Source organism: Tupaia chinensis, unplaced genomic scaffold (assembly GCF_000334495.1).
Source record: "Tupaia chinensis unplaced genomic scaffold, TupChi_1.0 Scaffold000575_1, whole genome shotgun sequence".
NCBI classification, from domain to species: domain Eukaryota; kingdom Metazoa; phylum Chordata; class Mammalia; order Scandentia; family Tupaiidae; genus Tupaia; species Tupaia belangeri.
This window is the reverse complement of record NW_006160089.1, coordinates 55,360-69,111: the sequence shown is the minus strand read 5'-3', so window position 1 is coordinate 69,111 and position 13,752 is coordinate 55,360. Positions and strand designations below refer to the sequence as shown.

At 38.1% G+C, this 13,752-nt stretch overlaps 2 protein-coding genes across 2 annotated transcripts; one reads left to right on the top strand and one right to left on the bottom strand.

The window, feature by feature from the left end:
- Window positions 1–3,289: 3,289 nt before the first annotated feature.
- On the top strand, window positions 3,290–4,304 carry LOC102479503 (olfactory receptor 1L4). The gene has a single exon (XM_006158201.2). It carries the CDS (start codon window positions 3,293–3,295, stop codon window positions 4,274–4,276), a length of 984 nt encoding a protein of 327 aa, XP_006158263.1. The 5' UTR covers window positions 3,290–3,292; the 3' UTR covers window positions 4,277–4,304.
- An 8,239-nt stretch (window positions 4,305–12,543) lies between these two features.
- Window positions 12,544–13,488, bottom strand: OR1Q1 (olfactory receptor family 1 subfamily Q member 1). Its single transcript, XM_006158200.1, has one exon. The coding sequence runs from the start codon at window positions 13,486–13,488 to the stop codon at window positions 12,544–12,546; it is 945 nt and encodes a 314-aa protein (XP_006158262.1).
- Window positions 13,489–13,752: the final 264 nt, after the last annotated feature.

The following is a 13,752-nucleotide window of genomic DNA, read 5'->3' as shown; positions in this document are numbered from 1 at the left end:
CTTAGTTTTTGAACTCTTATTTCTGTGTGTCTGTATTTAATTCTCCAAGTATAGCACTCTCTTGAGAACTTCTTGGAGATCTGGTCTGGTGTTAGTAAATTCTTTCAGGTTTTGTTTATCTGAGAATGTCCTTGTCTTTTTTTCCCATATGAAGGATAATCTTGCTGGATACAGTATTCTTGGTTGAAACTGCTTTTCCCTTAACACTTTGAATATATTTTCCCATTCTTTCTTCACTCACATTGTTTCTGATGAGAGGTCTGCTGTTAGCCTGATGGTATATCTTTTGTAGGGAACTTGATGTTTCTCTCTTGTCAATCTTAGTATCCTGTTTTTATCTGTGGTTTTGGTCAATCTGGCTATAATGTGTTTTGGAGAAGATCTTGGATTGATTCTATTTGGGGTCCTTTGTATTTCTTGGGACTGGATCTTTGAATAGCTCTCTAGATTTGGAAAGTTTTCTTCCAGGATTTCATGGAATAGATTACCAACACCTTTATGAATCTCTTCACCTTCTGGGATACCAATTATCTGGATGTTTGGATGTTTGATGGTATCTAGTATTTCTCATATATTATTCTAATTTTGGGCAGCAATTTTTTTCAGTCTTCATGGTGGATTTTTCTAGGCCATTGATTCTATCTTCTACATCTGAGATGATTTTCTGTATGATCTAGTCTACAGTGTATAATATTTCTTTTTCCAGCATGATTACCATGCATATCAGTCAAGGCAAAGACATTACTCTCCACATCATAATCAACAGTTTTTCATTTTTTCCAGATTACTATTATTATTATTTATTCTCATTATTTTTATTTATTTTTTATTTATGGCTGAAACTGAATGACTAGAAGATATAGAAACATAGAAAATGGTTATAAATACTACATTCAGTGTGGGAAGATGCTGGGAGAAAGAGGAGAAGGAGAGTCTAATCCTCTTTTTGACTAACTTCTTATATTGTAGATATATTGGGTCATCAGAAAAGTCATGACACATTTTTCATAGAAAAACATGGGAAAATAAGTCATGACTTTTCCAATGACCCAATACATCTTAATTCTTTCTCTTTTGGTAAAATGTTTTCATTTATCATATATATTATTCCTCAGTTTCTCTTGAACACTCAGCAAAATAATAACAATGGGAAGACCTGTATTAATGAATGAAAATAATTCCCTGTAATAATAAATGGAAAACAAGGAGACTCACTAGCAGATGTGATATATCAGAGAATTTCTGAAATATAGAAAAAAATTAATGATGGATTTAAGACCCAGGAAGGGATTACAAACGAGGAAAGTGCTAATATCCTGAGAGATCCAAAGCCCAAAAGGAGCCAATTCTGGAGGGGAGTTGAAGGAAGAATGGGGAAAGGGTGTAGAAAATAGGAGTGCTAACCAAAATGAAGAGGTTTTCCTGCAATACAACTAAATTAGCTATTCTACAAACATTCTTGATGCTCTCCTGATCTCAAACTCCGATTATGATAGCCTAGCATTTTATTAACTGTCCAGTGAAAACTTGGTAAATTTTCTCTAGAAAGACAAGGAAGTCTAACCATTAAGTTGGTTAATAGCATTCCAGAAGAAAGTTCAAAAAATATCTTAAATTGATAAAAGTTGAGAGACCAGCAGGCGGCATAATGGCTGTGCCACTGGACTCCCATGTAGCCAACCGCGGTTTGAGTTCTGGAACCGGTGGCTTAAACTCAATGCCAGGTGTGTGTGTGTGTGTGTGTGTGTGTGTGTGTGTGTGTGTGTATGTGCCCAAGATCTCAAGAGGAGAATGGAGAAGAAGGAATTGTGGCATGGCCATCCCCCTTGGGGGGTGATTTCTTATTTCCTCTCTCTCTCTGTCTTTCTGGCAAGAATACACGCCCTATATAAAACATCTCTCAAAGCTAAACAAAACAAACAAAATTGAACAAAGGCACATAAACCTGGTTCACGGAGGTGTGAATCACCAGAAAAGTTAAATATAAACAAAGAGGTAAGCAAGCTTAGACTGAGGGACCTCTACTTTTTATTATATATTATCCTACACTTTCACTCTACTATTTAAAAGTTATTTTTCGCACATTCATGTGGATATATAGTATTTGTCGAAATACCTGTATTCATATAGCAGCCTCAAAAGTTACCTCTTTGTTATACTCTGTTGGTGTGCTTTAGGGAAAACCTAAGCTGAAAAGACATGAGAATCTCATCCATTGTTATTTTATTCATTAAAAATCATTAATAAAATCAGTGATTATATTAATAATTTCTACTCTCACACATCCATAATAAACAACAAAACCCTGGCTTTTGAGAGGAAGTGGATGAATATGGAAGACTTACTGCTGAGTGAAGCAAGCTATGCTATGAAGGAGAGGCATTGTATGTCCCCACTTAATATATACCGAATGTCTGCACTCTATGACTGAAACTAATTGTCTAAAGGATATAGAAACGCAGTATATAGATGTAAATACCAGATATAGTGTGTGTGAAAGAGGAGGGTCTGAGGAAGGACATTTGGGGGAGAGACAGGGAGGAAAAGCATTAATGGCACAAAGAGGAGTGGTATTATCTGTTGAAGATGTTTTGTGGTTTTATCGACGGTGCTGGGGAGAGGTGTTCACCTGCTGAAATATACATTTTGTAAGATAAATAATAATGTGATTGAATGTATGGAAGAAAATGAAATGAAAAAATAAAAAAAATTGAAGTAGGGTTCACGTGGGAATATGTAGATTCAACAGCTCTGAAATTTAGCACAATATACAAAAGCAAATAAACAACAGGTGGAAAATAAAATTAAAAAAATAAAAAAAAGAAATGAGAATATCCATACCAGAAGAACAAAATTGAGATCCTTTTTTTAAAAAAATGACTTATTTGTCTATTTAATTGCCAGAGGGCACATGTGCTCACCAAAGAGAGAGAGAGACAGAAAGACAGAGAGAACTTCCCAATGTGGTATAGCCATTGCACAATCTTTTTTCCTCTTTTTCTTCAGGATTTGGGGCATGCATGCAGTTATGCTTGACATGTTTTCCAAGGTACTGGGGTTGGGATTCAAACAGTAGTCAGTCATGTGAGATCTGGCTCCCTATGCAGTGTGCTTAATGGCTGTGCTATGGGACTGGCCCCAAATTGAGATTCTTGATGTACAAAGTGAGGACCAGGTCCTTACTCCAGTGGCCTAATTACAGACACTCTGAGGTCTGGTTGAGTCTTGACATCTTTCTTTTCTCTTTCCAACTCTGATCCTCCATTTTTGCAGGTGATGTAGACCATATCTGATGGCCACTAAAAACAGGACAGAAGTAACTGAATTCGTCTTATTGGGCTTGTCTAGTCGGCCGGAGATGCAGTCAGTTATTTTTGGTGTTGTACTTGCCATGTACCTGGTTGCAGTTATAGGCAATGGCCTACTAGTCATTGTTGCCTGCTTAGACCCCAAGCTTCAGACGCCTATGTATTTCCTACTCAGCCAACTTTCCTTTATTGATATATTTCTGACAACCATCACTGTTCCTCAGATGCTGGTGCACACACTGTCTATGAGTCGAACTATCTCCTATAACTGCTGCATGATCCAGCTGTTTTTCTTTATGGCTGTTGGCAGCATGGAAGGCCACTTGCTGGCTGCCATGGCCTATGACCGTTATGTTGCCATCTGTGACCCCTTAAGATACTCTGCCATTGTCAGCTGTCGCCTCTGTCTGCACATAACATTGACTTCATGGTTGGTCATCAGCCTCAATAGCCTCCTTTATAGTGTGTTGGTCACCCGCTTAACCTTCTGTGGTAACCAGGTCACCCACTTCTTCTGTGACATCACTCCTCTGCTGCAGCTCTCCTGTACCCGACCAGTGGTCAATGAAATGCTAATATTCACTGAGGGTGTAGCTGTGGTGGTCAGTCCCTTCTTCTTCATTCTGGGTTCCTATGCTCGCATCTGTATTGCCATAGTCTGCATGCGCTCAGTTGCTGCCCTGCGCAGAGCTCTGTCCACTTGTAGCTCCCACATCCTGGTTGTGCTGCTCCTGTATGGCTCTGTGATTCACATGTACCTCCGGCCATCCTCCAGCTATGACTTGGATCAGGATCGCCAGGTTGCTATCTTCTACACCGTGGTGACCCCTATGCTAAATCCACTAATCTACAGCCTCAGGAACCAGGAGGTTAAGCGAGCTCTGCAGAGGCTTTTCAGGAAACTCTGTATCTCAGGAAGCTTCCAACCCAGTTTCCAGGCAGACAGAGTGCAGCAGCACAGTTTCTGAGACCAAGGAGTTCATATTTAACCTGAAAACCCCCTAAATTGATGGGCTATATTCCTAATAAATGATATTAATCACATTCCTGTTGAATAATATTTCCTGTTGGCTCCCTCTAGGTTGTATTTGGGAAGAAGTGAGTTAATAAACAGTTCTAGTCCCTGTTGACTGACTTAGCATCTCATCACTGAGAAACTGAAAAGATATTTAAAATTACAAGACTGAACCTTTCATTTTTCAGGTCTAATATAGAGCATAGAGGATGACTAAGAAAAATGGTAAGTCAGTATGGCTTGTAGAACTTTGATTATTTTAAGGATGGCATAGCACGTACTGTCTTCCAATGAGATGTCAGAGTGAGTTACAATACCATTAGATAAAAGAGTGAGTTTTGAGTAAACAATGAAAAAATCTTAGCCTCTCTTAAAATAGTAATATTTTTATAGTCTTTCATATAAACAACTTCTCGGCTCACAGTAGTAATAATAAGTTCAATACTTTCAGTAACTGAATCATTTTATCTGCAACCCTTTACCACCCCAAAGAAGCTCATGTAGGTCATTAATAATAGAGAATGAGGAATTTGCACAGTGCCTCCAATACCAGGAGCAGGTGAGCAGATTTGGGTTATATGAGAAGTAGGAATATTCATACACATGTATGTTTTAGGTGTAATGTGTAAGGGGAAGAGAATAATCAAGGATGACTGTGAAAATGGGTGGAGCTCTTATGCTATTTATTGACATGCAGAAGACTATGGAGAGAGGAGAGTGTGTGGATTAAAAAAAATCAATAACTCTACTTTGGCCATGTCAATTTAGTGATGTATATTATATATCCAAGTGGAGATATTTTGTGGACAGTCAAATATATAATTCTTAAGCCTCATAAAGAGGACCTGTCTGGGGATAGAAATGCCAGAGTCAACAAAATGTAGATCATGTCCAAAGTCGTAGGACCAGATAAAATTACCTAGCAAGGGAGTATAAAAAAGGGAGGCGAAGCATGGGCAGAGACCTGAGCAGATAGGCACTCCAACATGTAGAGGTCTGGAAGAGGAGATAGCCAAGAGAACTGAGAAGTGAACAATAGTAGGAAGAAAGAAATGTTAGAATCCTAGAAAAGAGTATTACCAGAATGGAGAAGTGGTTGTTCTTACAAATGTAGATGAGAGGTCATTAATGAGGAAAAAATAACTAATTATTAGATTTGGCCAGATGTAGATTACTGGAAACTGGTAAGAGCAGTTAAGTGAAGTGTTAGGGAAATATTCCATGTTTAGTCATTGTATAATATAATTGTAAAGTGGAAGTGGAGGTTGTGATTATAGACACTTTTTAAGTATAGCCTTTCCCTGAAAAGGCAGACAAAAAATTCTGTTGAATTTAAAGAGAACATGGAATCAAGGGAAAAGTTTCTTGTAATTTGGGAAGAGTAGAGACATTAAGCATGTTTGTTTGCTGATAGAACTGATCTATTGGGTTGTTGGAAAAGTCATGACGTAAAATACATAAAGAATGAAACTTTAATGACTCAAGAATGAAAGTAATTAGAAGATCTAAGTCCTTGAAAGAGTATGCATGTCTGAGGAAAAAAAAAAGAGTATATATATATCTGTTGAGGGGATGATTTTTCTAGGAGCTGAGCCTCTTCTTCCACATAGTAGAGAGGAAGTCAGAGAATATGGATTTAAATGTAGGAGGCCTGGTGGATTTGGTAGTGTGAAGATGCCATATACTTAAAGAAGCTTCAGTGTAGAAACGTGGGGAGCATGGTTGTTTTAAAGAGTTGTAGAAACAGAATTTGTGAAATAATATTCTTAAGTATGGGAAAGAAAAGTTCTAGGGGTTCTTGTGGGATTTTCTGCCAACATTGAGGATCTACTTAGGTATTCTGTTCACAAGTTTACTATTAGACAAATTAGCAAGATTGCATGATATTTTTCAATAATATTGAGGTATTCACGTATGGACAAAAATAAGAAAAATGTTAGGTTTACCTAAGGCTAAGATTTTACCAGGTAAGAAAAAAAAGGGGAAATTAAGTGTGTTTTCAAGAAGGTGGATATTGTCCTGAACCATCAAATTTATTGTTGTTAGTGTGGGAAGGAAAACTAAATTAGGCAATAGATAATGAACAACAATTTAGAGAGACAAAAGATCTCAATGATGTCCTACAAGTGTTAGAGTTTAAGAACTAAATTAAATAAGGTGAAAGAATAGATGTGGACAGGAAGTGGGATTTAAAATTAAAATTGAGATTTCATACATGGTGAAATTATTGGTGATGGCGATGTGTAAGATATGATCAAAGAGTGGGTGGCTGAGATTGGGTAAAGTAAAAGATGGTTGAATCTATAGAGATCAGGAACTGCGATCACAAAGTGTTAGTTAGATAGACCATTTATATTGATGTTGATGTTTCCAAAAATGAAAATTAAATAATGGTGGACAGAGACAGGGGTGGGGGTGGGGGTTCTCACTTTCTGTCTCCCTCTGTCTCTCTGGCAAACACACACACTCTATAGCAAAAACCTCTCTCTCCAAAAAGAAAAAGTGTTTACTAAGAATATGAAACAAAAAATTTTACTTAATGTGTGATAGAAAGATTTTGTAAATAGTATGGTAAGCTCTATGTAAAATCTACTGTAATGTTGCCAGTAAGAGGCCATGTGGAGTGACTGACCTGGAAATGAAATTAGAAGTTGTTAAGAACTACAGCAGGTGGAAACCAGTGATTGCTGTTGCTTACCCGTCAGGCACATCTCATTCCACCATAGTTATGATCTTGAAGAACAAAGTGACAAAAGCTGTTAAAGGATCCACTTCATTGAAGGCAATGAGACTGAGAACAATTCAGAAAGGGCTTACACCAGATATGGACAAAAATTAGAGCCAAAAATATTGGCTATGTCAGGTATTTTCTGGCAAAAGTGAAGAACTAGAGTTAAAAATCAAAAGCTGGTATTATTTCCTTGTTCTTATCATTTTATGTCAGGGCACCAGTTTTTATTTTTACTTCATTAATTTAATTTATTTATATTTAGTCACTATGCATCTTTACAGCATACAAAATGGTTTTTCCTCAGCATGGATACAGTGCATATTAGTCAAGTCATAGATATTACCATGTACATTATCAACAGATTTTTGTATATGTTCAATGTTTTTCTCTTTTCTCCTGAGCCTCATCCCACCCCAAGTACCCAAACACTCCTATACTGTTTGTAATATCTTGCTATTATAAGGCCTGCTATTACACCTTCTCATCTTTCAGTTTCTGCTAAAGAGTGCAGATATTCAGTATATATTTGGCAGGGACATGCAATGCCTGTCTTTCATAGTCTAGCTTATTTTTGAGGAATTCATTACCCAGATGCAGCCAAAATCAGGAAACTTAGTTTCTTACAGTGGTAGCCTGAGACATAGGTAAGTTACAAGAAATCTTCTTCTAGCACATTATACAACATGACCACAGTTTGAACTCTTTTTCAGTTCAGTGTCATAACCAGTCATATCCTGTAAGAGCAACTTTATACACACAGATGGATTAAATAAGTCTGCACTTGCAACTTTTGCCCCATGTCCAGAGAGGTGCCTCTGAAATTTTCCTTTTGACCTTATACCCATGAGACTGAAAAATTGACATCATAATAGACACCTTGGCTCTTGAATTTGTTTCTCATGCCCAACCTTAATTGGTCAGAAGACAGACAGACATCCAGTATTAGACACATTTTATGTGTCAGCTATAGAGAAGACCAGGAGCATGCTGAGATAGAAGTTCAAATTATCTCTGAATGGTGCCTCTGGAGGTTTTGGAAATGCAACTTGGAGAGTTGTGACAGTGCTTAATTTTGGAACATCTATAAGTCTCACCCTATGCAGTGGGACATTGTTATTAAGTATATATCATTATGATCCTCTTCCCATAATTGAATAGATACCCCGATTACACACCTGTCTTTCTTCTTTCTTTTTCTTTCTTTCTTTTTTTTTTTAAATACGAGGCCTTGTCACTATCCTCTTGCCTCAGCCTCCCAGCTAGGAGTACACAGTACTTGCCACAACACCCAGTTCTTCCTTAGACAGGGAAGCGTGACCTTTCTGTCTCAGCCACCCTGAGTCACTAAGATCGCAGGGATTCACTATTGTGCCCAGCCTTCAGGTTGGATCAGAATCAAAACAAGGCCTCCCATGTAGTCCTAGCCTGCCTGCAGAACACAGTATACAGCAGTGTATGTCACCATGGATAGACTCTTGTCCGATCTGTCTTGCAGAAACTTAAAGAAAAGGAATGTATCAACTTTGCTCTCCTAGTATCCTGGCAGCTAGGATACTACTAGCTGTGACCTAACAGCTAGGTGTGGGCAAGTGACCAATTCTCAGCCAAACAGATGTACTCCCTTATTTTGAATCTAGACATAGTGGTGAAAAGAATTAAATGGTGAAAATTTCACCTCTTCTTTTCCTATTCGAATGCCTTTTATTTTATCTCTTTTCTGATTGCATTGGTGAGGCTTATAGTACTATAATGAAAAGGAGTGGAGAAAGTGGGCATCCTTGTCTTGTACCAGCTTTCAGTGGAAAAACTTTCAGGTTTTCCCCACTCATGATGATGTTAGGTATGGGTTTTTCATAAATATCTTTTATTGTGCTGAGGAATGACCCTTCTATGCTGACTTTGCTGAGAGTCTTAATCAAGAAAGGCTGTTGTATTTTATTAAATGCTTTTCCTGCATCAATTGATATAATCATGTGGTTTTTATCTTTCTTTCTGTTAATATGGTGTATTACATTTATAGTTTTGCATATGTTGAACCATCCTTGCATCCCTGGAATAAAGCCTACCTGGTTGGGAACCAGCAGTTAGCGTAATGGCTATGTAGCTGGACTTCCACGTAGTCGACCACGGTTTGCATCCCGGACCCGGTGGCTTAAAACTCATGCTGGGCGCGTGTGCGTGCGTGCTCAAGATCCCGAGAGGAGACTGGAGGAGAAGGGATTGCGGCGTGACCATCCCCTCTGGTGGGGGGGTGGTGATTTCTCGCTTTCTGTCTCTATGTCTCTCTCTCTCTGTCTGGCGAGCGCACACGCCCTATAGCGAAAAACCTCTCAAGTTTGAAGGATAAGGATGATGGAGGCTTCATAGAATGAATTTGAAAGTATTCTATCCTTTCATATCTTTAGAAATAACTTGAGCAGAATGGGGGTTAACTCTTCTTTAAAAGTTTTGTAGCATTCAGAGGTGAAGCCATCAGGACCAGGGCTTTTCTTTGTTGGGAGGTTATTTATTAATGATTCAATCTCATGGCTTGTTAGCCTGTCCAGATTTTACATGTCCTCTGGACTCACTCTTGGTAGATTACTTGTGTGTAGGAATTAGTCCATCTCATCCAGGTTTTCTTGTTTGTGGTGTATAATTGTTCATATTATCCTTTAATGATGTTTTGTATTTTTATTATGTCTGTTGTTATATTGTCTGCATTGCAAATTTGATTTACCTGGTTCCTTTCTCTCTTCTTAATTAGTCTTGCTACTGGTGTATCAATTTTGTTTATCTTTTCAAAGAACCAGCTTTTACTTTTATTTATTTTCTGTATAGTTTGCTTATTTTCTGTTTCATTTATTTCTGCTTGAATCTTCATTATTTCTTTTATCCTGGTGTCTTTTGTATTTTGGGTTGTTATTATTGCTTTTCCAATTTTCTGAGGCATGATTGTATTCATAGAAGACCCAATGGTATTCATAAAAAAATTCCTGGATGTAGTAAATGCATACAGTAAAGTTGCAGGATACAAAATAAACATACATAAATCTATAGCATTTCTATATACAAACAGCAGGCAGACTGAGATAGAACTGAAGAAAGTAATTACATTTACCATTGCCCCAAAAAGGATAAGATACCTAGGAATAAATTTAACTAAAGACGTTAAAGACCTCCACAAGGAAAACTATGAGAAAGTAGAAAAAGAAATTGAAAATTACACAAAAAAGTGGAAGAACATCCTGTGTCCCTGGATTAGAAGAATTAATATAATAAAAATGAAAATTCTACCCAAATTAATCTACATATTTAGTGTAATTCCAATCAAAGTACTAGAAATACTCTTCACAGATCAAGAAATGAGAATCATAGAATTTGTTCAGAATCATAAAAGACCTCATATTGCCAAAACAATCCTGCACAAGAAGAATGGAGTGACTGGCATCTCACTCCCTGACCTGAAAATATACTATAAAGCTATGAAAATGAAAACAGCATAGTACTGGCACAAAAACAGACAGGTAGACCAATGGAACAGCATAGAGATCCCATAAATAAACTCCCAAACACATAGTCAACTGATTTTTGACAGAGGGTAGCAGTCAATCCAGTGGAAAAGGAAAACCTCTTTAGCAAATGATGCTGAAATAACTGGATGTTCACCTGGAGAAAGATGAGTCTGAACCCCTACCTCTCACCATTGACAAAAATCAACTCAACCTAAGACCTCAAACTATACTGATAGAAAACACTGGGGAAACTCTGGGACTTCTTAAATAAGAAACACAGTCAATAATCCCAAAAAGTAGACAAGTGAGATTACAGATTAAGAAGTTTCTCCATGGCAAAAGGCACAGTAATTAATTAGTGTGAATTGAAAACCCTTGGAATGGGAAAATATTTTTGTAAACTATGCTTCACATAAGGGACTAGTAAGCAGAATACACATGGAACTCAAGTGACTCACCTGAAAGAAGACGATCAACCCAATTAAAAGATGAGAGAATGAGCAGAAAAAAAACAACATATGAACAGCCAAAAGGTATATGAAAAAATGCTCAACATCCCTTGTCATAAGGGAGACACAAATCAAAACCACAATGAGATACCACCTCACTACAGTCAGAAAGGTAAAGATTAAAAAAAAAAAAAGATAAGTACTGACAGGGATGTGGTGAAATGGAAACTCTCCTGCACCACTGGTGGGAATGGAAATTGCTCCATCCACTGTGGAGAACAATATGGAGATTCCTCAATGATCTACAAATAGAACTACCATATGATCCAGCAGTCCCACCCCTTGGTATCTACCCAAAGAACAGAAGAATACTTAGAATAGTGCTTGCACATCTATGGTTATTGCAGCATTATTCACAATTGCTAAGACATGGAATGAACCCAAACGTCCACAAACAGAAGAATGGATTAAAAAAGTGTGGCACTCTATAGAATACTACTCATTCAAAAAAAAACAAGACCCTGGCTTTTGACAGAAAGTGGATGAATATGCAAGATTTACTGTGGAGTGAAGCAAGCCAGGCTATGAAGGAGAGACTCTGTATGTCTCCACTTAATATATACTGATTCCCCATACTCTATGGCTGACACTGAATGACTAGAGGATATAGAAACATAGAAAATAGTTATAGATACTAGATACAGTGTGGGAAGAGGGTAGGAGAAGGAGGAAAGTCTGAGGAAAGACATTAAGGAGAAAAATAGACAGGCAATACATTTATGGGACAAAGAAATGGGTTAATATCTGTTGTTGATAACATGTATAGTATCCTCAATTGGGCTGGTGAGAAATGTATTCATGTTGGAGCATTCACTTTACAAGCTAAGTGACATATGTGATTGAATGTATAAAAGAAATTAAAATAAAAGAAAAAGGAAAAAATGAGAAAGAACTAAATGAGCAGCTCTTCTTGAAGGTGTCAATATCCAGTTTTCAGGCCTCCAAGGGCTATGCCACTGACTGTGGCTGGTAGTATTGTTGGGGGTACAGGCGGCCATGAACAGAGTTTGAAGATTACAATGATGTCCTCAACAGACTAGTTTTGGGTTATGATTTTGACTGTGGTTCTAATTACATAATTTTTGTTCTTTTCCATTTTTCGATCCTGGCTCTCTAGCCTTAAACATTCAGCTGCTCCAAATATCCTTGAAATAAACTCATTTCCTCCACAAATGAGCTAGAATAGGTTTTTGTTGCCTGAGTATAAGAAGTTTGAATTTTACAACCTTGCTGTTTAATTTCAGGCCCAGAGAACATGTTCAACTGTAGTAAAAGCCATGCTAGTGTTTAGATGAAATATTTGTTGATTCCCTTTTGTTTCCATGTGCTTTGGGTTTACGAGACACCATAGGATAATTTGTAATGAGAAAATCCATGATACAGAATTAATTTAGATATCTCTGGGAAGTTTTAGAGGAATTAGATCTGCAAGGAACAAAACTGTTTCCCCAGAATCAGGTAAAACTTGGAAATGTGTTCTGAGGTTTTATCTAAAGAAAGTTGCCTGTATTCTGCTGATTTGCTTCCTGAAGGCTCCTTTGACATCCTCATTTCTCAGGCTATAGATGAAGGGGTTTAGCATGGGGGTCACCACTGTATACATAACTGTCACAATACGACCTGTGGTCACTGAATAGCTGGAAAGGGGCCGGAAGTAGACCCATGTAAGTGTTCCATAGAATATGGCCACCACTGTGAGGTGGGAACCACAGGTAGAAAAGGTTCTCCATTTGCCCTTTGCTGAAGGAATTTGGAGGACTGTTGAGATGATGCAGGTGTAGGAGGCAATGATGAAAGCCAGTGCACCGTTGATGACAATCACACCTTCTGTGTGAATCATCAGGGTATTGAGGTGGGTGCTGGAACAGGAGAGCTTCATCAGCGGATAGAGGTCACAGAAGAAGTGGGGGATCCTGTTATCTGCACAAAAGATCAGCCGGCCCATGAAAAAGGTATGCAGCAGGGCATGAAGGTGGGATAGGATGTGGCACACAGCTATTATCCACACACATAGCATTCTGGTCAGGATCATAGGGTGGTGGAAAGGGTGGCAGATGGCAAGGTACCTGTCATAGGCCATCGCAGCCAGGAGAAAGTTTTCCATGGCTGCAAAGCAAATGAAGAAATAAGTCTGGGCTAAGCAGCCCATGTAGGAAATGACTTTTGTAGGGGAAAAAATATTCTGCAGCATCTTGGGGACTGTGGTGGATGTGAAGCAGATGTCCGCCAATGCTAGGTTACTGAGGAAGATGTACATGGGGGTGTGGAGGCATGAAGCAGAAACGATTAATGAGATGATGGCGAAGTTGCCAGAAATGTTGATTGTGTACATCAGTAGAAAAAGAAGGAAGAGTGGGATCTGCTCTTCTGGGTGGGTAGACATGCCCAAGAGAACAAAATGGGACATGCTGGTCCAGTTGGAATTGTTCATCTGTTGCCAAAGGAACAAAAAGGATTAATTTTATAAACTTGAACATTTGAACAGGCTGTTCAGTTCCTGTTACTATTATGCTCCAGCGTAACTCCACATGGTGCTCATAGCAGAATCAAGTACTTACTTGTTTTCCAAAATAATCTGTGTTGTTATTATCATTAACATAATCACGATCACCCTAGCTAACATTTATAGAGCGTTTACCCTGAACAAAGGATCTGATGCATTATCACATTTAAATCTTACAATAACTCCATGAGG